The following is a 26,083-nucleotide window of genomic DNA, read 5'->3' on the forward strand; positions in this document are numbered from 1 at the left end:
TCAGCTTTTGCATTTCATTTGATTCACACACTTCACACACTATTGGTTAAGTCAAAAGGTCTTTTCAGGTTAAGATTTGGCTTGGCTAGAAAAAGAATCATGGTTTTTCTTGGATTCAAAGACACCTATTAAGAAGAGAACAACTTCAATTCCTAATACAGTACCCAAAATATATCATTTATCATATACCATTTTCTTTCACAGCTCAACCTTTTCTTTCCTTTTGAGCTTCTTCCTTTTTTTTTTCTTTCATATATTTTTTTTTCTTCTTTCCCCCAAACTTGAATTCAACCTTAACCTCTTTTAAAACATAATACATGTTCTCTTCTAAGGTGTAAGGTAGGATATCATCTAATAAGCTCAAGGTGGAAGGAAAAAATTTTTCAAGGCTCAAAAGGGTTCACAAATGTATCACAGTGTCTAAAGGTTGGCTATCTGGCCAAGTAGCTATATAATCAATACAAACAGGGCCTTTTTCATCCTTAACCAAAAAGTGTGTGTACATAGAATCATACTCATGCAAAATCCAAGTCCATATCCAGACAATTCAATATCTCTCAATCAGTATATGCGCTCAACACTCACAAATCTGGTCATATTCATACACACAGATAAAAATTTTGAAGCACAGTAACCACAAACATACATGTCATCATCATCAGGAATCACATAACTTAATCAGACAATGCATAGTCATTAAATCAAAACCTCAAAGTTTTTACAACTACAACCAACATCACAAATAAACTGAGTTCCACAATAACATCTAAACTGAAACATCTAAAAACAACATAACAAAAACATAAATAACACATCAATAACAGCGGTCCATCAGCACTCTACCAAGACGCATCTGGCCTGGATCTCCACTGGCTCTCCTGCGAATGATAACTCTGCTGTACCCATCTGGGATCTGGCTCCTCTTCCTCCTCATCACCATCACCTGCCATCATGTCCTCCTGCTCATCTAACTCTGGCTCAGGTGCTCCTGGAAAGGCACTCCCCCACCTGGACTCTGGCCTGCCCTCAGGCCATGGAATCTGCGCAGCAAACTGGTCTCCAGTCATCAGTGAATCGGGAGGAAAATCAGGGATGCCCAATGACAAATGATACATGCTCTCCTGTAAGGACACCTGACCCTGCCGCATAGTAGTGCACCAGTCGTGGATGTCGTCCTGTCTAGCCAGACTCTGCTGCATGTAGCGAGTGAAAATATCATGTGAAGGAACAGATGGCGCTACAGGTGGTCTAGCCGCTCTGACATTCCGGCGTGGAGGGGGGACTGGAGGAGGAGCATTCACAGCAGAGAACTCTTCCCTGTTGCTGCAATTCCTATCAAAGAATTTCTTATTGAGAGGGGGTTGAAGTTTCAAAGCGATATCAGAAACTCCAGGGACTCCACTGGCCTTGCACAACGCTGTTACCAAGGCAGGAAATCCAAGCTTACAAGTATCATTATCAGCAATCAGTGCCATTTCCTAAGAGATATAAGCTCCCACATCCATGTCAATCCCTGTCATAATTCCATATACCATATAAGACCTTTCCAGATTGATGTCGGAAGTATGAGAATTGGGACAAATGTTGGTGAATGTGAAGAGACTCCAGATAGTGGCCAGTGAATTCAAATGTTTCCTTAATATTCTCACTGGTGTCCCACTAGTGCCAAGCTGATAGCCATATCCGGGAAGGCATAAAGTGGAGGCAATAAGGTCATGATCAGGATAGCTAGACATAAAAGCACCTAGAGGGCACGGCTGAAACATCAGTGTATTCAGAATCCTGTTCATTGATCGACGATCATAGCGTACTAGCTTGCCTCTCACTTTTGAAACTCTAGAATGAGGCTGAGAGTGGTCAGGTTCCCAAGCATTTGCATAAAATTCTTTAACCAAGACTTCATCAATCTCATCTGGAAGGCTGGCTAAAACAAAATTCCATCTTCTCTTCTCCAATTCTTCCTGGATATGGTCATACTCTCCAGGTTTCAATTCAACCCTCCTCTCAGGTAATAATGCCCTGCCCATGATGACCTGATGAAACCTATCAGAATGTGCCTCTGAAATAAAGCGGTCCTGATCATAGTTCAGGACAAGGTTCTCCTCTTGGGCTTCTGCAGGTTGGGATCTAGAAGAAGACCCTCGGGTGGTCTTCCTCTTTTTTTCTTGTGTGCTCTTGGGAGGTGCCATCTGCAAGAATTAATAGACAGTGCAAACAATTGTGGAAGATGGGTCAGAGCAAGTGAATGACTCAAAACACATATGCTGGCAGATGGAATTCGTTATGCGCCAGCGTGCGCTATGCGAATTTGCACTTTCAGTGCCTGCTGTCAAGATCAATTCGCTAAGCGACAAAAGTCGCTGTGCGAAAATCTTATCAGAAAGCAAACATGTAATTCGCTGTGCGAATTGCTCGCTAAGCGAATGTTCATATCAGAAAACCAGACCTCTAATTTGCTATGCGAATGTGTCGCCTAGCGAGAGACATTGCTGAGGACATGCACTAGAGATCAAATGACAGCGCAAGTAATGTTTATGCAGAAACACATTTGGCTTGAAAGTGTATAAGCACTATTTATCAGACCACAACCCCTATTATAGTCCCATGAACATTAAGAATCAAAGAAGCAAATGAGTAGGAGTGAAACCTGTGGAGAGTGACCAAGATCAGAGAGTGAAGATGCACTTGAAGCAAAGCAGATGTAGAGTCAAGAATGTGAAATGGTGACAATGGAAAGAAAGTGAAGAATTTGGCAGAGAATGAGGGTGCGTTCGCTGTGCGGAGAGGAAGAACGAATGGTGGCTAGGGTAAAATGAAGAGTGGGAGAATGAAAATGGAAAGAGTAAGAGTTAAAAAAAAACTGAACGAGTAGATTCGCATAGCGCACCACAGCTGTGCGCTGTGCGAATCAGCTCGTAATAAATGTCATCCACTGACAAGTTATTCGCATAGCGCACCTCAGCTGTGCGCTGTGCGAATTTCTCTCATTTTCTGCACATTTGAATAATTTATTATTTTTTTGAATTTTGGTGTTCAGTCGCATAGCGCACCGAAGCTGCGCGTTGTGCGACTGAATATTTTTTTTTTTTTACTAACATATATTCGCATAGCGTACCTCAGCTGTGCGCTATGCGAATTAAAATCAAACTTCCCTCTCACATTTAACTCGCTCTGCGCAAAATTTCGCCTTGCGAATATTTTAACAGAGCTCTCCCTCAAACTTTTGGTACCATAGCGCAAAGTGTGCGCTATGCGAATTAATGCTCACTTTCTCCTCAATTGCTCTAATGATTTTATTCGTCTTGCTTATCCAATGCGCTATGCGAATTCTTTTTAGAGAGAAAATTAAATTTCGTTAATCGCAAAGCGCATGTAATGCGCTATGCGAACTACAATCTCAAATCTCAAAACAATTTCTTTCTCTCTCTCGCATAGCGCGTGAAATTCGCTGTGCGAATTAATCACTGCTGCATAAAATCATCTAGTCGCAGAGCGCACCTCAGCTGTGCGCTGTGCGACTAGAGCGTCAGAGCTCATTCCTCAAGCATCCTTAACACTTCCTCTCCACACTCAAACTTAATAATTACAGAAACACAATCAACAACACAAATATATACAAACATGTGCTAGGGTGCCTCCTAGCAAGCGCTTCTTTAACGTCACTAGCTTGACCCAGAATCTCATGGCTCAGACAATTTAATAATTGTGGTGAGGCGTTCAACCTCACCACCCAAATAAGATTTCAATCTTTGGCCATTAACAATCCAGCTTCTATTTGAATTCTCAGAATTTGGATCCATTAGTTCAATAGCACCATAAGGCTTGACTGCCTTTATCACAAAGGGACCAGACCATTTAGATTTCAACTTACCTGGAAACAGTTTGAATCTGGAATTAAACAACAATACCTGTTGTCCAGGTTGAAAATCTCTCTTGATCAGCTTTTTGTCATGGTACACCTTGATCTTTTCTTTGTATTTTCTTGATGAATCATAGGCAGTCGACCGCATCTCCTCCAGCTCTTGCAATTAAAGCTTTCTTTTACCTGCACACAGAGAAGCATCAAAGTTAAGAAATTTTAAAGCCCAGTATGCTTTATGTTCCATCTCAACAGGGAGATGGCATGACTTGCCATAGACTAATTGGTAGGGTGTTAGCCCTACAGGAGTCTTCAAGGCAGTCCTATAAGCCCACAGGACATCATCTAATTTTGCTGCCCAATCCTTTCTTGAAGATGATACTGTCTTTTCCAGGATTCTTTTTATCTCCCTGTTGGAGACTTCAGCTTGACCATTGGTCTGTGGATGATACGGTGAAGCAATTCTATGCCTCACATCATAGTGTTTCAAGACCTTGGACAACCGGGAGTTACAGAAATGTGATCCTCCATCACTTATGAGGATCCTAGGTACACCAAATCTACAGAAGATTTGCCTCTTGAGAAATTTGACAACAGTCTTGGCATCATTCTTCTGGCATGCTGCAGCTTCCACCCACTTACTGACATAATCCACTGCTACTAAAATATATTCGTTGTTGTAAGAAGAAGGTAGTGGTCCCATAAAGTCCATTCCCCAACAATCAAATATTTCAACTTCTAAAATTGCCTGCAGTGGCATCTCATGTCTCTTTGATATGCTTCCCGTTCTTTGGCATCTGTCACACCCTCTAGCATGAGCATGTGCATCTTTGAACAAGGTAGGCCAAAAGAAACCAGATTGAAGCACTTTGGCGGCGGTCCTTTCTCCACTAAAGTGACCTCCATATGGCGAATTATGACAATGCCATAGGATTCCAGCAGCTTCCTCTGCTGTAACACACCGCCTAAGTAAGTGGTCAGCACCCAGTTTGAAGAGATAAGGATCATCCCAAAGATACTCTTTGGAATCATGAATAAACTTCTTCTTCTGCTGCCAAGTCAAGTCATCAGGGAGAATTCCTGCAGCCTTAAAATTAGCCATATTTGCAAACCATGGCCTCTGTTGAATGAGCATCAGATGCTCATCAATGAACTCTCCCTTTATTTCTCCCTCTTTATCAGTCACCTCAGAGTTAAGAAGGCGAGACAAATGATCAGCAATCACATTCTCACTCCCCTTCTTATCTTTGATTTCCAAATCAAATTCCTGTAACAATAAAACCCATCTTATGAGACGTGGCTTTGAGTCAGATTTAGCCAGTAAATATTTGATGGCTGAATGGTCAGTGTATATGATAACTTTAGACCCTATCAAATAAGGTCTAAACTTTTCAAGAGCATACACAATTGCCAAAAATTCCTTTTCAGTGGTGGCATAATTCAATTGTGCCCCATTCAGAACTTTACTGGCATAATGAATAACATGAAAAATCTTGCCACGTCTCTGCCCCAAAACAGCCCCAATAGCATAATCACTAGCATCGCACATAACTCAAAATTTTGAGTCCAGTTTGGTGCGACTACAACAGGGGCTGATATCAACTTCTCTTTCAAAACTTCAAAAGCTTTCTGACACTCCCCATCAAATTCAAATGGAGTGTCCTTCACAAGCAGATTACAAAGGGGTTTAGCTATCTTGGAGAAATCTTTTATGAATCGCCTGTAAAAACCAACATGTCCAAGAAAGCTCCTTACCCCTTTGACATTCATAGGAGGTGGTAATTTTTTTATCACATCAACTTTTGCTTGATCCACACCTATTCCCCTAGATGAGATCTTATGTCCTAAGACAATTCCCTCACGAACCATAAAGTGACATTTTTCCCAATTTAGAACAAGGTTCGTGGCAATGCATCTCTTCAAAACTACATCCAGGTTCTCTAGGCATAAGTCATATGATTTTCCAAAAACTGAGAAATCATCCATAAAGACTTCAATGCAATTCTCTACCAAATCAGAAAAGATGGCTAGCATGCAACGTTGGAATGTAGCAGGAGCATTACAGAGACCAAAAGGCATCCTTCGGTATGCGAACACACCGAAGGGACAAGTGAAAGCGGTCTTTTCTTGGTCCTCTGGATTCACTACTATTTGATTGTATCCTGAATAGCCATCCAGGAAACAATAATAAGCTTGTCCTGCTAGCCTTTCCAACATTTGATCCATGAAAGGGAGAGGAAAATGGTCTTTCCTGGTGGCTTGATTTAATTTTCTATAATCAATGCACATTCGCCACCCTGTGACTGTTCTTGTAGGAATTAATTCATTTTTCTCATTCTGAACAACAGTCATACCTCCTTTCTTAGGAACAACATGCACAGGACTCACCCAAGCACTATCTGAGATAGGATAAATCATTCCTGCTTCAAGCAATTTAAGCACTTCCTTTCTCACCACCTCTTTCAAAGTAGGATTCAACCTTCTCTGTGGTTATGCTATGGGCTTATAATCCTGTTCCATCATGATCTTATGCATGCAGTAGGTTGGACTTATGCCTTTCAAATCAGAGATGTGCCAACCTATTGCCTTTTTATTCTCTTTCAAGATTTTCACTAATTTTTTCTCCTCACTGTTTGATAGAGAATTGCTTATGATCACAGGCTTCTTAGAATTTTCTTCTAAAAACACATACTTGAGATGATCAGGAAGCATTTTTAATTCCATTTTTTCCTGATCATCCAAATCAGCCTTCTCCAATTTTTCCACTCTCACATCAGTTGAATTCTCTTCTTTTAATTTTTCTAGATTTTGTGAAATCTCCTCCACTTCAGATTCTTCTTCAACAGTCAGCTCTTCACAAGCATCAACCAATACACGCTCTAAAGGAGATTTCACATACATTTGATTTTTTACAGTCTCAATTACATCATCCAGTACTTCAACTCTGAAACAGTTCCCTTTATCTTTTGGATGTTGCATAGCCTCCACAACATTAAAGGTTACTGTTTCATCATGTAGCCTCACCTTCAAATGACCATCATCAACATCAATTATGACTCTAGCAGTTTTCATGAAAGGTCTACCCAATATAAGGGGGACTTCAGTATCCTCTTCCATGTCAAGAATAACAAAATCTACTGGAAAAGTAAACTTATCAACTTTCACCAGTACGTCTTCAATAACTCCATATGGGTATTTTAAAGACCTATCTGCTAATTGTAGAGTCATCCTTGTTGGTTTTACTTCCATGTCTCCTATTTTCTTTAACATGGACAAAGGCATCAAATTAATGCTTGCCCCTAAGTCTATCAATGCTTTTCCAATAGGGAGTTTTCCAATTGTACATGGAATAGTAAAGCTTCCAGGGTCTTTGAATTTTGGTGGTAGAAGTTTTTGGATGATGGCGCTACAATTCCCTTGCACCTCTATTGTTTCTTCCTCAATATACTTTCTCTTCTTGGTCAACAGATCTTTCATGAATCTAGCATAAGAGGGCATTTGTTGAAGTGCTTCAGAAAAGGGAATTGTAATTTCCAGCTTGTTGAAGAGAGCCATAAATCTAGAAAATTGACTTTCTTTTTCCTTCCTAGAATATGTCTTTGGGTACGGTAAAGGATTCACAATCTGTTTTCCTTTTTGGCTCTCTTCACTTTTTTTATTTTTATCTTTCTGCTCTTCCACTTCTTCTTCTTTATCTTTTTGTTCCTCATTTAACTTTTCCTCCTGATCCTCTTTCCTCACAACTACACTTTCTAACACTTTACCACTCCTTGTTGTTATAGCTTTACAGTGCTCTTTTGGATTTGGTTCAGTGTTAGCTCCAAATGTATTTACAGGCTTCTCTTCCAATTTCTTGGCCAACTGACCCATTTGAACTTCTAAATTTCTTAGAGATGCATCTGTGCTCTTTTGATTTGATATGGACATCTGCATAAATTGTTGAAGAGTTTCTTCCAGTTTTGATGTCCTATCCGAAAGAGTGGGTTGTTGTTGAAACTATGGAGGTGGTATACTGGAACTAGCCTGACCCATGCTAGGATGAGGTCTCCATCCTTGATTATAATTTCCATAATTACCAGAACGGCCTTGATTTCCCATGTAATTGACCTCTTCCTTAGCATTGGTAAGAATAGCACACTGTCCATTTTGGTGCTCTCCACCACACAGTTCACACCCTTGCACAGTATGTTGTGCCTGTGATACATTTTGAATCTGTAATTGTGATACCTTTTTCATCAGAGACTCAAGCTGTTGAGTCATAATTTTATTTTGGGCTAATAAGGCATCTTGGGATTGCAACTCAAACATTCCCTTCTTTTGATTTTGTCCTCTCTCACCCTGAACATCATTGTCGCTAGATGCCATATTTTCAATAATTTCATGAGCTTCATCAGGTGTCTTCCACCTAATGTTACCTCCTGCTGAGGCATCTAGCATCAATTTTGTGTGAGATTTTAAACCTCCTAAGAACAGGTTCAATTGAGTGGGGACATCAAATCCATGTATGGGAGTCTTTCTTAACAATCCCTTAAACCTATCCCATGTCTGACTCAAAGTCTCTTCAGGTTCCTGTTGGAAAGAGGATATCTCTTGCTTACCTTTGTTTATTTTTGATTGAGGGAAATACTTCTGCAAAAACTTTGACACAACGTCATCCCAACCTGTCAGACTTCTCTCAGGAAAAGAATTTAACCATTTCTTGGCATTGCCTGCCAAAGAAAATGGAAAAAGACTAAGTCTGATTGCCTCCTCTGACACATTCAACATTTTCACAGTGTTGCAATATTCATTAAAAGTTGCCAGATGATCATAGGGATTTTCGTGTGACAATCCTGAAAACTGATTACTTTGAACAAGGTGTATCAATGCTGGCTTCATTTCCATGTTAGCCGCAATTATCACAAGTTTGGCTATACTGTTGAAAGAACAGTAACTGAAGCATAATCTTCCAACGTACGCCTTCCTTGTTCATTTTCCCTGTTTTCCTCCATCTTTTTACCCTCTTGGTCAGATGAAGAAAAAGCGTTTGAGGATAAGCTGGATTCTCTAGCTTCTTTTTTCCTATTTTCTCTTCTACGCCTACTATTATTTCTACGGGCTGTCCTTTCAATCTCAAAATCAAACAATAAATTCTCAGACTTTGTTCTGCGTGGCATACAGAACAAAAATCTTCAATGACCAACCCAAGAAATAACAACAGGAACAAAACACAATATATACAGATACACAGAAAACTAAAACAATGAATTTACGGAGATGGGAACAAAATTGAAATTGATAAACAACTAATTAAAATAACAAAACAATCAAACTCCCCAGCAACGGCGCCAAAAACTTGATAACTTTTTGGCAAGTATACCAAATCGTTACAAGTAATACAGTGATAAGTAAAGTATCGTTCTCCTCAGGGAATTTGTGTTACGTTATTCAATTAAAATTTATTTATCAAAATCAATTTGAACAACAAAATATAAGTGAATTAATAGTCTCAAAGTATATGACAATTTAAAATTGAAATTAAAATTTAAAGAAAGCTTCATTGGAATTGACTTCATGACCACATTATAGTAACTATTCTGAGCAATATAACTTGCGTTCAAACATCAACATCACAGTATCTTGGTTTAATTCCTTAAAACAAGTTCTAAAGAATTATGTTCAATTATTAATTCCTTAAGTAATTAAACATAAACTTTGCATTAAGAACGATGTTATTGATGACCAGAAGAATTGAAACTATTCCTAGCATCTTTCCTTCTGGTTGCTTTTCTTGCGTTAATACTCAAATTTACTTCCCAGTATAATTTAAATATAAAAACAAGTTTATTTTACTTCCGTAAAATAAAATAAAAAGTAAACAAGAAAAGCATACGAACACAATTTATATTGAACAGGAAAGATTACATCAAATGTCAGCCATTACAGTCAATTCCAACAAATAAAAGTTTAGCCGATCCTAGACATCACAAACATACTCATTTCTGCAATTCCTTGCATGATGTGCAGTCTTGATGTCTTCAGAGAGGTCTCCTAATGGTATCCAGAGCAGTTCTCCAGTCTTTCTTTTCTATTTTCGTGTCTCTGTCCCTCTCTCTCTCCTCCAAAGCACGTCTTTTAAGAGACAGTTTATTTCTCATAAAACTGCTCCATTCGCTCAGCGCACAGAAGCAGATTCGCTGTGCGAATTAAAATTAATTCAGCAATCAACTGCACCAACTCGCTAAGCGCACAGCCTCTGGTGCGCTGTGCGAATTCAAGACTTGAAATCTCCAAACTGGCATGATTCGCTCAGCGAACCAATGGTGGTGCGCTGTGCGAATGTATTCTCCTGGCTCTGCGAATTTTGCTTCTGCTATGCGAGAATTGGCTGACAAATTCACTTTTGTACAACTTTTCCTGAACAATATTTTACAACACAATCTACCTCCTATTACGACTTTTCACTGAGTAATAACATGAATAATTACAAAATTGAGATCCTTTATAAGTGTCAAAACATCTGTTTTTCACACTTATCAATTGTGACTTTGTTTTACAGGTTCACCCTCTACCTAAAATCAAATTAACAAAGACTACATTCAGGTGAATTCTTTTCCCCCAATGCCCGTCAGGCTAACGAACTTGGGAGGGAGGTAAAGGTAAAGTCAGTGGAGACTCCAACTTTAAGTAACTTCCCTAGAAGGTCAATTAGTTCCAATGGTAGTGAACTGAAAGTTTTTTTTTAAATTTACTACATTTGGAAGAAGACAAACAAGATTGAGTCGAGCGAGAGCACAATAAGTTCCATTGGTGGGCTATCGATCTTATCCCATTTTAGACATAATAAGAAGAGTAGCAATGCTATAATTAAAACAATGGGACTTCTCAAATTTATTAGCAACAGATGAGATATACTTTAGAGGTTGATGGTGTATCTATAGTTAAAGATGATACCATAATTTGTTAAATATATTGTGCCAAATTATGCAACTATTATACGATGTAATGAAAAAGTTTTAATTTCATGTAATTCACATGTTGCTCGGATGAAATGATGAAATGCCCCTAATAAATTAGCATATTTACTACACAAATGTTCAGTTATTAAGTCTTTAATCAATTCCAAGCAAGCAAGGAACCGATTGCACTAAACACATTGCTTGCATTGCTTTGCTACCAAGTTCATGTGTAACTTTTCCTTTTCCATTTCCTATGCATTTTCTTTTGCCATACACACAGACTTGGAGTCATAGAGATTCCTAAATGAAGGAAAATATTCTTGAGAGCTACAATTCACCATTTCAAATTGTTTGACTCCTTTGACTCTCCTTGATAAAACCATGATATTAACTACTGGTTGGTAGGATTTGTGGCTTATAATAAGTGTCATTGGTAAGGATATAAATTCATCACTATTTTTGTTGGAGTCTTCACGCATACATTGTTTCAAGGAAGCTTTGAAGAGAGTTTCGAAGAAGGCAAGAAAGTGTGTTCAAAGAGAACCTAAGGTGAGTGTTTTTGTTTCATTTGGAGTGTACTGTGTGGTTGTTGTATGATGCAGGTTTACAAAGATGAGTGGAAGATGAAGGTTGTTTAAGATGAACACGAAGCAACCATACATGCAAGTTATTCCATACTCGTTAGCCATTGCAGAAATGGATCTTCGTGTTGTGCACGTCAAAGTTGAAGAGGTTGAAGATGAAGATTTGTCCATTATAAAGGTTGAAGATGGAGATGTTATGATGAAGGTTGCAGGTGAACATGGGTGGGATGACGTAAACATTGTTGTTGGAATCGCTTCCATGGAGGCTTTATCCGATTCCAAGCCATTTGCACAAAACGAAGGAGCTATATCTGATTTTGCAAGCTAATGTATTTGGTTCCAGTAAGGAACGAGGCACCCGTATTTGATTCCACAGGGGCTATATACAATTACAGCCTCCCTTATTTAGTTCCACAAGGGTGTATTCGATTACACCCTCCCTTATCCAGTTTCACTAGGTGTATTCGTTTACAACCTCCCTTATTCGGTTTCATAGGGGTGTATTCGAATATAGCCTCTGTTATTCGATTCTAAATGTGGTTATTCGGTTTCAAGCTCCCTCATTCGGTTCCAACAGGTTACACGAGCTTGGATTGGGTTTCATAGGATTTGAAAGGTTGATAATGGCCTTGAAATTGTTACTTGCAGCGGGGAGAAATGTGGTTAGTGGCACCGGCAATCCATGTAGTGAAAGTGGAGCGAGAGTGCATCGAGAGTTTGAGAGTTCATGCAGTGAAAGTCCATGCAACGCATTCTAATGGCAACACCTCTAACCATTTGTTTATGTTGCAGGTGTTAGCAAGGAGAATCGTTGTCATTTTTGGTGGATCTGGTGCAACTTTGAATGGGAGCAACATTGTCAAGGTGGTGGAGGTTGACCTGTGCATAAAGGACTTTGTGCAGGTGATGCGCGTTGAAATGAAAGCACTGTTAACTAGTTTCTTGTCTTGCAGGTGTTAACAAGGAGAAGGGTGGTTGCTTATACTTTTAAAGGTGGTGAAGGTGTGCTTGTTTTGGTGCTCTATGTGTAGTCGGTGAATTTGTGATGCTGTGAAAGGGGAGCATTATGTAGTTGGTGAAGGTTTATCGGCTTGAAGAAATGCTAGAAGGTAGTTGATGTTTTAACAAAGTGTGTTTGTTTTTATTCTCGTTGGTTAAAATTGGTTCTGTTTTTGCAAGGTGAAGGTGAAAAGTGTTGGTTGAATGGTCAATTCAATTTCTTAGAAGTTGAAGAAGGTGTTAAACTCGACATTCGTCACCCTTAATGCTACTTGTTTTAACACTTGATAGAATTTGAGATATGAGTGAATGAAAGAGGTATTTAATTCCATTGTGTTGTTTTTGACAAGGCATATATTTAGTAGGATAGGTGTTGAACCTACATATATATGACTTCTTGTATTTGTTTGATGTTTCGCTTTGTTATTTTATGGTGGTGGGTGGTAATTTGGAAATGAAGTGGTTGTATTGGAGGATTTCATGCTTGGTTGATGTTTCAATCCTCGTAGGTGAGCTGCTCTTAATTTGTTTCTTGCTAAAATACCTTTTGGATCATCTGTGGTGCATTGTATTATAGGTTTATTGAAGATTTTGTGTTCTTGGGTTTGAATTTATGGTGGTTGTATCTCACAAAATCTTGGTTCAATCTTGGTTGAAAGCTTGTTAAGTGCAGGAGGTATGTCTTATAATATGCGTCTTTTTTAATCTCTATATGTATGCATGAATTTGGTAATAAGTGTATCTTGAATGTATTATGCATGACTTAATTATAATGTTTATGTTAATTAGACCTATGAAGTTGTTAAAATGTTAATTGACCTTATTTATGACATTGTGATGTTGGTAATAATGTTTATATTTGCTTAAGTAAATATATATGGAAGATAAATTATATCTGTCTCATTTGGACCGTGAAGATATAGTGGATAATGTGGTTGGTGTAGACTTCAATATAGTTGCAAACTTACATTAAAAAATTACAAATAACCACCGCACTGGTCGCATTGACAATGTTATGCATTGTTGGACATGCCTTGAATATATTGAATATGTGTTCGAGTGCATCAAATAGTGTTAGCGATTTTCTACCAGACAAAGACCGTCGCAAGGAGAAAGTATTGTCTAACCTTGTGCATACTAATCGGTGTCAAGACATTATTTGAATGGGTCAAAAGGCATTTATTAATCTTTGTGAGAGACTAAGAACAACTGCTTAGTTAAGGACACAATTCAGTCGACAATGGAGGAACAAGTAGCTCAATGTCTTCATATAATTGACCATAACGTTAAGAATTGAAGTGTGACATTTTTCTTCCATCAATGTGGGCTTACCGTTAGCAAACACTTTCACATTGTGTTGGATGCTATTTTAAGTCTAGAATCTAAATTTTTAATTTAACCCTCAGAAAATTAGGTTCATCCATATGTCCTACACAACATTCGATTTTAACCGTAATTTAAGGTAGTGATTTCAATACTTAAGATTTAATTTTATGAAAGTCCAATAATGTTTTTGACTTTTTTCACGAGTTCTTATTTTTATGACTAGGATTTTTTAGGGGACATAGATGGAACTCGTGTACGAGTAAGGGTTCAAAAATCATATGCTCTAAGATTTTGAGGAAGAAAAGATTGGCCAACTCAAAATGTGTTTGTCGCATATGATTTTGATATGAAATTCACATACGTTCTAGCTGGTTGAGAAGGTATAACATCTGATTCAAGAATTTTAGAAGATGCTCTTACTAGAGATGATCTGTTGGTTATCCGCGAAGGCCAATGTGTTGATTGAGGTCTTAGTTATTTTGTTATTAGTGACTAAATACTGCTATATGTACAATATTGTAGGAAAGTACTATCTTGGCGACGTTAGATTTATGTTGAGAAGAATAATAATGACTCCATATAGAGGCGTCAAATATCACCTTAATGAATTTGCATGCAGAGGACCACAAATATTGACTAATTCTTTGAAGAGGTTGAATATTTTTAACGTCAATATTCAGACGGTGCTTCGAGTTTCTGTCTTCACATCCATCTCGTACAAGACGTCTAATAGGGATGTTAATACAATATCGTTTGAAAATGTTGCTTACATAACTAATCGAAGGAATTTCATTATAAACTATGATAAATATAGTTCTACCTTATTATGTTTGAACATTTTTTATCTCATGTAATATTGTAACTTGACTTAGTTATTTGTTTCATCATGAATATTCAATTTCACTTCAATAAGAAAATAATTATACCACTTTGTAGTAAATTGTATTCACAAAATATTATATTTTAAAAATGGCTTAATATCTATTTTGATCCCTATTTTCGTAACTTTTGTTCAAAGTGGTCCTCGACTTTTTATGGCGTTTAAAGTGGTCTCCTTTTTTGTAATTTTTGTTCAATCTAGTCCTTTTCCCTGACGATGTCTAAATTGTTAAAGGCAAAGTGTCCATGTGAGCTTCAGTGAATGACATGACTACCATTTTCTCTTATGTGCATATACTTTCACTACTAGTCTTACTTTAAACTTGTCAACTTCTCCCTTTTCATTGAGTTTGATATTGTAAACCCACTTTACTCTAACTACTTTCGCTCCCTTTGGTCGATCAATTAATTCTCAAGTGTCATTTTACTCAATCGCCCCATTCTCAACATTTCTCCATTTTTCTATCTTCACAGGTTCTTCAAAATTGAGTGAGTCGGCACCAATAGTATACAAGGCAAAGAATGTTGAGTAGAAGACATCCTCTTCATCAGACAACCTTTCACCAAACACATAGTCTCTTAGCCAAGTTTATTGCTTCCTACTCCTCTCTTTCATAAGACCTTCTGAAGTCTCTTAATTAGTGGCAAGAGACTCCTCTGGTTGTGCATCCACAACATCTTCTTCTACAGGAGATTCTTCTGAAACAACTTTGTCATCATCTTCCTATTCTAGCTCGCAAATAGTAGTGAACTCATGGTTGTTCCATTCCCATGCTTCATTTTTGGCAAAAAATCACATCTTTGCTTACTATAATTCTTTGTCAGAGAGGATTGTAGAGTTTGTATGCCTTTGATTCGTCACTGATTCTAAGTAAAACACACTTCAAGCTTTTCTCATCTAGTTTAGATATCAAATAATTAGGTACATGAGCATAAGAGACATAACCAAAGACTCTAAAATGATGGTTTGATTCTGTTCCAGGCTTCTTTGAGTGTTTTATCCTTCACCACTAGCATTGGACACCAGTTTAACACGTGCACAACCCAATTTACTCCTTCTGGCCAAAAGGTTTTACACACTTTCTTTTCAGATAGCATGTTGCGAATCATATTCATGATTGTTTGATTCTTTCGATCTTCAACACCATTTTCTTGCGATGAATATGCAGTTGTTAATTTCCTTTGCACTATATGTGCATTGCAAAAGTTGTTGAATTCTTGAGATGTTAACTGTCCACCATGATTTATGTGCAACCCTTTGAGTGACACATTTGTTGCTTTTTCAACATGTAACTTGAAGCTTTTAAAAACATTAAAAGCCTATGATTGCTCTATGTCCAATGCCCTCTTCCTCGTCCAGCAAGACCAACATATTGGTTGCTCTATGTCACTTTTCACTATAGGAAAAATTGATATTACCAACTGTCAAAATCTGTCACTAATGTATAAAATGTGTCGTTAAACTTTACTGATAGTTTACCTACATTTGTGGCCATCAAATCTTGATACCGAAGTGAACTTTAAACATAACTCAATCCCACAAAATTGGCTTGTAAAGTGAGGTTTTGCACCCACTTTTACATTCTAAATTGACCTTATCTTTAGTCAATGTGAGACTTCCAATACAAACACACACACACATAGAGTATATAAATGAGTGCAAACCTCACCTTTTATATATAATAAAAGAAGAATAAAATAATTAATATTAATATATTATAATGCATCATAATTAATAATAACTGATAATAAATATAAATATTAAAATTAGGGATATTACATGAAATTTTAAAAGCTAATTAATAATGTGTCGTCATTCACACTCATTTTAGAAACAATAATAATGTTACCTTATGACGTTGATAAATGAGTGAACTAAAAGAATAATTATATTTTGTATTAATATGCATGGTAATGTATAAAATTGTTATTTGTTTATGTTATATTTAACTTAAATTATTCCATCAAATATATTTTATCTTAAAAATATCTTAATTTAACTTTTTATATAATGTGTTGCAATACAATGCACAAAAATGAGCCTTCTCTTTTTCTTTCTATATACATTTAAAAATACTTTTAATTTAATTTAATTTATAGATATGCTAATTTTTTTAAAATTTATTATATAAATAAAATTATAAGTTTTAATAAAATCACATATGAATAAAATATATAGATAAATAATATATAAAAAATATTTCCTATTTAATTAATAGAATGAATAGTTGATTAAAATAACATTCATGTCTATTTTCTATATTTATTGTAGTAATTTTAATTTCTATAAACTAACTTATATAATTTTTCTTCAATGTTATTTTAAAATGGATAAATAAAATTTTTGAAATTATGAGTGAAATTTAAATTTAATTTTTCAAATAATATATTCTACTTCTAACGTACAAATATCAAAATTATTTTTATTTAATAAAATAAAAAATTAAATTTACTTTATCTTGAATATTACACTGAGTAGCATTTATGTGAAAAAAGTTAAAATAAATTTGTAATTAATTAATATATTTTAATTACTTATAAAATATTAAAGTCAACTTTAATTATTTACATTTTTTCTTAAAAAATAATTTTTAATTATATATTTTTTACTGTTTATTAGATACATGTTTTAATTATTATAACAAAAATTGATGTATATTTTTAAAGAAAATATAAACAAATTCTTACATTTATTGAAAAAATCATTAAAAAGGATAAAATCCAACATAAATAATATAAATATAGATTTTAAGTAATGAATTTAGTTTGTTTACTTTAAAATTTATTGTCAATTAACTAATCTTGTATGACTTAATATCTTTTACGAGTATTTTCCCAATAGCGAAAACAACAAATAATACTTGAAATCTAATAATCATTGAAACAGAACAAAGTTGACTCAACCTTTAAAGACTATTGGAATGAAAACCACCTTATTATTTAACAAAAGAGAAATAGTGTTAAGGTAATATTTCAAGCTTTATCCACATCAATATTTTTAAGAATAAGTTTCTTCCACCAAACTATAGATAAGTGTCCAGAAAAATTATAGCATCATTTATATATTTAGGATATGTTCAACATTGTATAACTTCTGTGTAAGAAAAAGAAATTTAAGTATGGAGTTTGTTTAGAAGTGGTAAAGTTTATTTTCAATTATCTGACATTAATGATGAATAATTTACAACTAGATTCATTGCTAAGTTGTAGATGTGAAAACAATGATTAATTCCTTGAATTAAAATCATAGGAGGCATTCTCTGAGTTTCATGAGCAACAATGAAAAATACACAGTTTAGGCAAATTGAAATTGTATTCAAAGGATTGGTGAAGAGAAGGAGAATACATGTTATGTACTTGAAAATTTTTATTTGTTCAAGGAAGAATACTTTTTAACTAAATGTGAGGGATGAAGATTTAGAGACGGAAAGATGGTTTAAAAATGTCAATGGGCTTTTGGTGTCCACTAGTTCAGTAGTTTAACTTGTAAATACCATTATTATCAAAGTAAAACTTATAAAAACTTTAAATTTGGTCTTTAAACAGTCCCATGAATATAAGCAATCTTTAGGTCAAGGAATGATTTGACACAATTTTTTATAATGATTTTTCTAAAAAGTAAATTATTTTGACTTGAAATTTATATCAATCCCTCTACTTTTTTTTTTCTCTGCATATATGATTAACTTAAATTTTAATAAATGTAGAAGTCATTTAAGTTTAATATATACTACACATTCTCAATTATATATATATATATATATATATATATATATATATATATATATATATATATATATATATATATAGTATTTCATCTCAAAAATTGAAATTAAGTAAACTTTAACACCTTTCATCTTTTTTTTTTTCTAAAATAAATATGACATTTTATTGCAATACTTTTACATGAATGTTTTAGGAAGAAATTAATAAATTAATATAATTAACTATTTTTTTTAATTTGTGTCTATTCGATTTTTTGTTGTTTATAATTGAGAAGAATGAATGTGGGACAATTATACATATATAATTGCTCAGAGTTAACAATTTGAAGCATAAAAATTCCTATCTTTTTGTATTATCTATGAACATATAACAATGGAAGCCTCCCCAAAATCTACAAAAGTCAGACTCATATTTTCTGTTAGTTGTATCACTAGATATTTGAAGAAGTTCTAACTAAATTACATTAATCTAATTTCTTTTAGCATCTATATCCATTTTTCAACCATCTCCTCTATAATTACAAGTATTGTTAATATTTGGATGTAAAAGAAACTCTGAATACTAACTTTCATTGAATATATACATAAACATAAGTTCAACAAACATCATTATAGTGATGGTGATTCTCCCTCATCTGTTATTTAGATACAGTAACAATTTTATGGATAAAAGGATAAATGGGAATATTTTTGAGTGGTGTAAATGCTTTGATTCTACCCCTTTTTTTTATCTCTACCACTAACAATTGATTTTTCATTTACAACTATTAGGAACAACCCTTAACTTTTGGGTATAAGAGTTGTCAAGTCTGAGCTCATCTCTCAAAAATGGCTCTACTTAGGACTGAAGGGATTAAAAAAACGTTTGAATGTGGTGTTTATGTGACCAAAGGATCCTTTTTAGGAAAATAAATGCATTATTTTTAGGAAAATAAATTCAGCAATTTTTTTAGTTTGGTTGGTTATTTATCTTTACTTCTTTGAATGTGTATCTTAATGCATAAGCAACTTTACTTACAACAAAATGAGGTGGGAGAACTCAAAAAGAAAGTAACTTTGTCTATTTCAAGAAAGTTGAGACTAAAAGAACACAAATGTTTTATCTCTCAAGTGTTCTCCAATAACAAGATATCTCAAACTATATTCTCTTTTAAAAGTGCTATCTTGGATAACTAGGATGCCTTGTAGACATGACATAAAATTTTATTGTCTATTTTTTGTTCTTGAAATTAGGTTTGGAAAGATCCGAAATTTTCAAAATATATATTATGTATTTTTGTTTCATTTCAACTAACATAAACGTATCAATCTTCCCATTATAATTGAAACTTTGAAAGTAAATGTCTTTTGACTTGTTATATGAGACTTTCTTTTTCCAGCTCAACTTCCAATTCTTCCATAAAGTTTAGAAATCAAAGGTTTTCATTATATTTTCCAAGACTCCAAGCTACACTCCATTAAGCTCCTTCTAGACCTTCTTTCCACACCAACACTCAAAATTGATAGGGACATATGAAAGTCTACGTATATAAGTCCAAAATCCCCACTATTCATCATCAATGCTGGGTGGATTGTTACTAGAAAATATTGATTAACACATTTACACTACCTTGGAATTTGATTTCATATTTCATATGAGGAAGCTTAAAAAGATAAAGCATCATATCACATTATCATGACTTGGAAATCAACCCAGAAAAGGTTTTCCCAATTGAAGACAACAAAGATAGTTTGTTCTACTAAAGTCAGAAAATTATGAATTCTTAATTAAATTATTCATCAAACACAAGAAAAGTTCACTTGTCCAAAGAAATGAGTTATATATATATACACGCTTCACCCTACTTAGAAATTCACTACTGGATTGATATATAAATGATTAAACTAATGAATTTATGTGAGTTTACAGTTTCATCCATACCAATATATCATGAAAGGGTATATCTATAAAAATTAATTCAATTTTTAAAATTATAGTAATATTTATTGAATATTATTTTAGTTCTATTCAAAGAGTTATATATATGCACAAAATTCAATAAATCATTTAACTTGAACTATTCAAAAATCATCTATTAAATATAATTTTTAAATAATTAATTATATACATAATAAAATATTAGAAATCGACTAGCTCGAGTGAAGAAGTTTTTCTATAAAAACATTAAAATAATGAGTCGTCGTGATCTAAACTATAAAATTGACTCTTTTTTTCCCATTTAAATTTCGAAGAAAAGGAAATTTGAAACTTAATAAAAAATTGTTTAGATCGATAGATCAAATATTTACGTTATCAAAGAAACAAAATTGAATCACTCGAATGTCTTTTTATTTATGTCTAATTATTTTATAGTCGCTCGTATATTTAGTTATAAAAATGAAAGCTCATAAATTTATATGATAATACCTTCTTCCAAAGGAACAAAATATGTTATTCTTCTATATAAATTTACGTTTTAAGTATTCTCTTATTAATCTATGTGTTCCAAATAAATATTTTTTTTTATTGTTAGCTCATATCTTATGGAAGGAGGTCATTCTAAAAAAAAGCTCAATTGTTTCATAAAAGACATCAAAACCAATGGCAATATCTTTGATTACATGTTAAAGTACCTTAAAAAAGAGATAAGTGTATGTTTATTTAATATAAAAAAAATGAAAAGAAAAAAATGTAAGGATATAACTCTGGCCTTTTGCTGTTGGTGGCTTGGAAGGAGTTAGGTATGGCGGCTTTCATGTCATAAAACTGTTGGGTGCATGCTGCATGTTGCATGTTGGGGGAAACCATAACATTTAAATTATATACTTAGTAATAATTAATGGTTGGTGACATTCCATTGGACCATACCATCATAAAAATAAAAATTATTAAATTAAACAATTCTCAAAAACAGTAAAACCATTCCCATCATCAATAGGAAGTTTTAAACCTTCAAATAGAATAATATATAAATCATTTTCTCATGTTCTCCTTTTCCTTTTAGTTTGTCGTTTTCATTAATGTAAACGATAAGACAGAGGACACTACAAAGTACAACCCTCAATTAGTTTGGTTAATCCGTTAATGCCATGGAAACATTGGAACAACGTCAAAACAAACAATGAACTAAAAGGAACACACTGGTATTTTGTTGACCAACGATATCAATGTCTCACACAAACACGACAATGTAACTTTTGTTCTTACCACATTACCATGCTTGGTCTTGTAATTTCCACCTTTTAATAAGCACGAGTAACTTGTAACGAAAATTACCATCGAATTTCACTCTGTTGAAGTGCACACTTGAAAAGAGAGTGGAAGAATCAGTGTTTGTTTTCTTTATCTAATGACACTTAATGATGTTAATGAGAATGTTGAATAGGTTTAGGAGGAGTGACCCACAAGAGAAGAAGATGCATGTGAGACCCAGTCCTTGAATTCTACTTTTTACTGCTTATTGGGTCCTTTATTTTGTTGGTTTTGTTTTGTAGTAAAAAAAATGGGACCAAAGATAATGGCCTACTTGGATAAATTTTTGTGGGGTAGCTAAGCATGATAGGATTTGGGTAGGGTCCCTTAACCTAGGATTTAAATTTTCATTATTTGGAATAACTTTTTTTCATCTTGATTTGCTTTTTAGAGAGGCTCCCATATGGAGACAAGGACCGACCAACCCTTCCTCACTTTCACCACTCTTGGATAGATATACTTCTCACTTTTCAATTGGATTCACCCTAATAGGCACCTTGCAAAAAATTAACTATATATATATTGGCCATATATAATAACTCTTTTTTTACATTTTAAAACAACGTACCTTTAAATAATTTTAAATTAAACATTACACAATTTAAAATTTGACACTTACTCTTTTATCTCTCAAAATTACATGTTCTTTTTAAATTTTATTTTTTCCTTATATCATTAGTGTGAAATTTATAGCGATTATTTGTATCGGTTGTAATCTACCATATATTAAAAGTGACATGACGATATAACTGCAAATAAGATAACATTTTTATATTAGTTGTGGTTATAAAAGATATAGAAAGTGGGTGCAGTGACATTTTTGTAATAAAGATGAAAATTTTCTTACTGATTTTGATTATTAACCAGTATAAAAAGTGGAAGGAGTGACATTTTTGTAATAAATAAATAAAAATGTATATGTCACTTCTAATTATAACCGATATAGAAAGTAGACACGATGATATTTTTGTAATAAATAAGAAAATTTTCTATACCGATTTTAATTATAAATAATATAGAAAGTAATTTTTTTTTTTAAATTAGGTTACACGGAAACCTTAAACTTTATAAATCTTAACAGTAGCACCTGCGCGAGCGCCTTCTTCCTCCATTCACACTCCCAGCATGTTTGAGCACCTTCTCACTCCATTCACACTCCCTACACATGAATCTACACATATGCATACCTTTGAGCATCGTTGTCGTTGCAATGGCTGCAACCACGACCGTTAACAAGCCTATAACCATGGATCTGCATTATCGACGAGCATTTTCCTCTTGTGGGAGGCTTGTCCATTCTCATTCTCTGATTCGTGATTCAGCTTCTCCGACATTTAATCTTCCTCTCTGACGAGCCATAATCAAAATGTAGTTCTCCACAATGTCGTTCGCATTACCCGTCAACGAAGGCTAGAGGCGCAATATTCTCTGAACTCTCTTATCTCTTAAAAATCACCTCCACCGGTGATTCCACTCCAAAACATTTTGGAAGTCGCTTGTACAACACTTGTTGCGTTTCCAACACTAATTAGCATTGTTACCCAAGGTTGCTACTCCCTCTACCACCATCGCATCGAGTGAAATTTGAAGAGATTTTTTATACTAGTTGTACATTTAATTAGTATAAAAAGTGACACTTTTATACCAGTTATATCGGTTATGAAACCAGTATAAAATATCAATATTTTTTATACCTCATATTTCTATCTCGGTTCTTGAACCGATATAAAAATACTTTTCTATATTAATATATGCTTAAATATCATTGGTTAATATATTTTTGTTTTAAAAAATAAAAAACAAATCTAAAAGTACCAAATTTTTGAATAATCATTTTTGTTATGAGAAAGTGTCACAAATTTTATCTTACTAAATTTTTTACAGTTGAAAGGATGAATTTCAACTTTTGATCATATATTTCTCAAATACAAATTTATTATAAATAAAAAAAATTCGTATATATGTTGTATTTTAAAATTGTTATTCTTATTTCTACACTTTTAATTTTGATTCATCATAAGTTTGAACAATTTTATGTTCAATTAATTGTTGTAAGAATTTAAACAGAAACTATACATTATTTCACTTATTCAATATGTAGTCATGAAAAACAAATATAATATTTACAAAGAAGGAAGTAATTTTCATGATCCAACCAATTAAACTCAAACATGTATAATCTATACACATGTTCGGATAGATTATTAAAACAAATAATTTTAAGAAGTAGATCTTAAATATAATTCAATTCTACAAAAACTATAAATTCTACAATCCTTAAGCCTAGTTTAATTCTACATAAATTGGTATAGTAAAATAATGTTCACACTCACTTATATATTATATTTCAAAAGTAATATTAGATATTTAAAAACAATCTGATAACAACATTTAACATGATAAATTTAACCGATAACGAACTTTGTTAAGATAGATTTTAAATGATTTTGATACTATCTTAAAAAGTAAATATGAAGATAAACTCATTATTATATAAGATTGGTTATATAAAATAAGATATACATCCACTTTTATATATATACACTATAAATTAATCTTATTTATAATTAATGAGTTATCAAATAAATACAAACAAAAATATTATATTATATTAATATATATATATATATATATATATATATATATATATATATATATATATATATATATATATATTTATTGCTCCCGTTGTTCAAAATAAGAAAGTCTAAACATGATTATAAACGTAATATCTCAGTTGAACTGAAACCTCAAAGTTTATCATTTATTTATTATTATATAAAAATTTATTAAATAAAAAAATATACAAAGTCTAAAATAACCACACCAAACCTATATAATATGTAAAATAAATTATAGTTTTAATTAAAGATGTAATATCATGATAAAATATGATACTATGTGATAAGTCATCCAAATAAGTCAAATTGAGCTTTGAATTTGTTATATGGAAGGAAATGTCATAAACTTCCTCTTTTCATGAAAAAAAACCTCCCTCATTGCTCTAACATTGACAAAGAGAAGATCATGCTCAAATTTCAAACTAATTATCTGAGCATATGTTTACTTTCATATTCTGGAGGAAAAATTCAAAAGCTCAATCAATAAAGAAAGCAATGCCTTACCATATATCTCAGGTGACATTAATAATCAATAATGTATTTGAAGTTTTCCATATATATGAATATATATATATATATATATATATATATATATATATATATATATATATAATACTTTGAATGATAAAGATAAGATTAAAAAATTAGTTTGCATAATTATCATAGTGAATAGATAAATTTGAAAATAAAAAGGAAGAGGTCATTGTAAGGATTTTCTTAGTTGTTTTGTTGAGAAAGGGTAGAATACACAAATACATTCAATATATATTTTACACAAAATTAAAACAACATACTTATTTATTTTTGATTTACAATTACATTTTACTTTTTCAAAAATTAACCTCAGGCACAAATCCTTATTTTTAATTTTAACTCTTAATTACCAGAAACAATCATTCAGTCATAATTTTACAAAGCTTAAAAAAATAAGTTTAATAAATTATATATTTACCTTTAATTATAGACATGAATAACCAGTATAATTTTTAAAATTTAAAATTTTTCAAATTTAATAAACAATGAATAAAAAAACAATTATAATTTTATTTTGTGTATTAACAAAAATTAATACATTAACCATTGGTTATACCAATTAGTATACTTGTATTAATTTGATTCGTTGTTAGGGCGAGCTAAAGTTGTTAAAGAAATTAGAGAATCTAATCATAATGAAATTCTCAATAAATAATCACTTTAATACAATACAATAAATATTAACATATTTTATTTTTAATATAAAATGAAAATAAAATTATAATTTTACCAATCAGACACGGTTTTAATCTTTAATAATTGTCACGCGTGTTTATTAAAAAAAATTACTAGCAACTACTAAAGATTTTAATTTTATAAAGAAATATATAATAATTATTAAATATCAAACATGTACTTACTTATATTAATTATTAATACAATTTAAGCAAAAACTGACAAAAATAAACTTGCTGTATTAAAATTATATTTCTTTTACTATATTAAAATTAAAATATATCAATATTGAATTATTCGGAACTATTATTTACCTTAAAGTAACGAAAACTATAAATTTAAAATCATTCAAAAATGATACACCAAAGGGGACTCTATTATTTTGTTATAATTTAATAGAAGTAAAATCAATTTATTTGAGTCAATAATGTCTATATAACTATTTTGAGATTCTAAATTAATTCAAGTTTTTTTGTCATATTGAACCGACAGAATAAAATAATATTTTCATATAATTGTATGAATAAAAATGACCCTACCAAACGACTCCCTTTATAGTATTAAACAAGCACCACATCAATCCTCTAATTTGTTATGTGCAAAATATTAGATCAACTCTAACTCTCATTAAAGCTTAAATGAATTTGGATTAAAATTCAAAATTTTCATCAATGGTTCTCAAATTAAAATTAAAAGAAAAAACACTTTTTT

The 26,083-nt window shown here is 32.8% G+C and overlaps 1 protein-coding gene across 1 annotated transcript; it reads right to left on the bottom strand.

Annotated features, from left to right (window-relative positions):
• Positions 1 to 7,855: 7,855 nt before the first annotated feature.
• Positions 7,856 to 8,743, bottom strand: LOC108336625 (uncharacterized). The gene has a single exon (XM_017573098.2). The coding sequence runs from the start codon at positions 8,741 to 8,743 to the stop codon at positions 7,856 to 7,858; it is 888 nt and encodes a 295-aa protein (XP_017428587.2).
• Positions 8,744 to 26,083: the final 17,340 nt, after the last annotated feature.

The sequence above is a fragment of the Vigna angularis genome, chromosome 7 (assembly GCF_016808095.1).
Source record: "Vigna angularis cultivar LongXiaoDou No.4 chromosome 7, ASM1680809v1, whole genome shotgun sequence".
Taxonomy (NCBI): domain Eukaryota; kingdom Viridiplantae; phylum Streptophyta; class Magnoliopsida; order Fabales; family Fabaceae; genus Vigna; species Vigna angularis.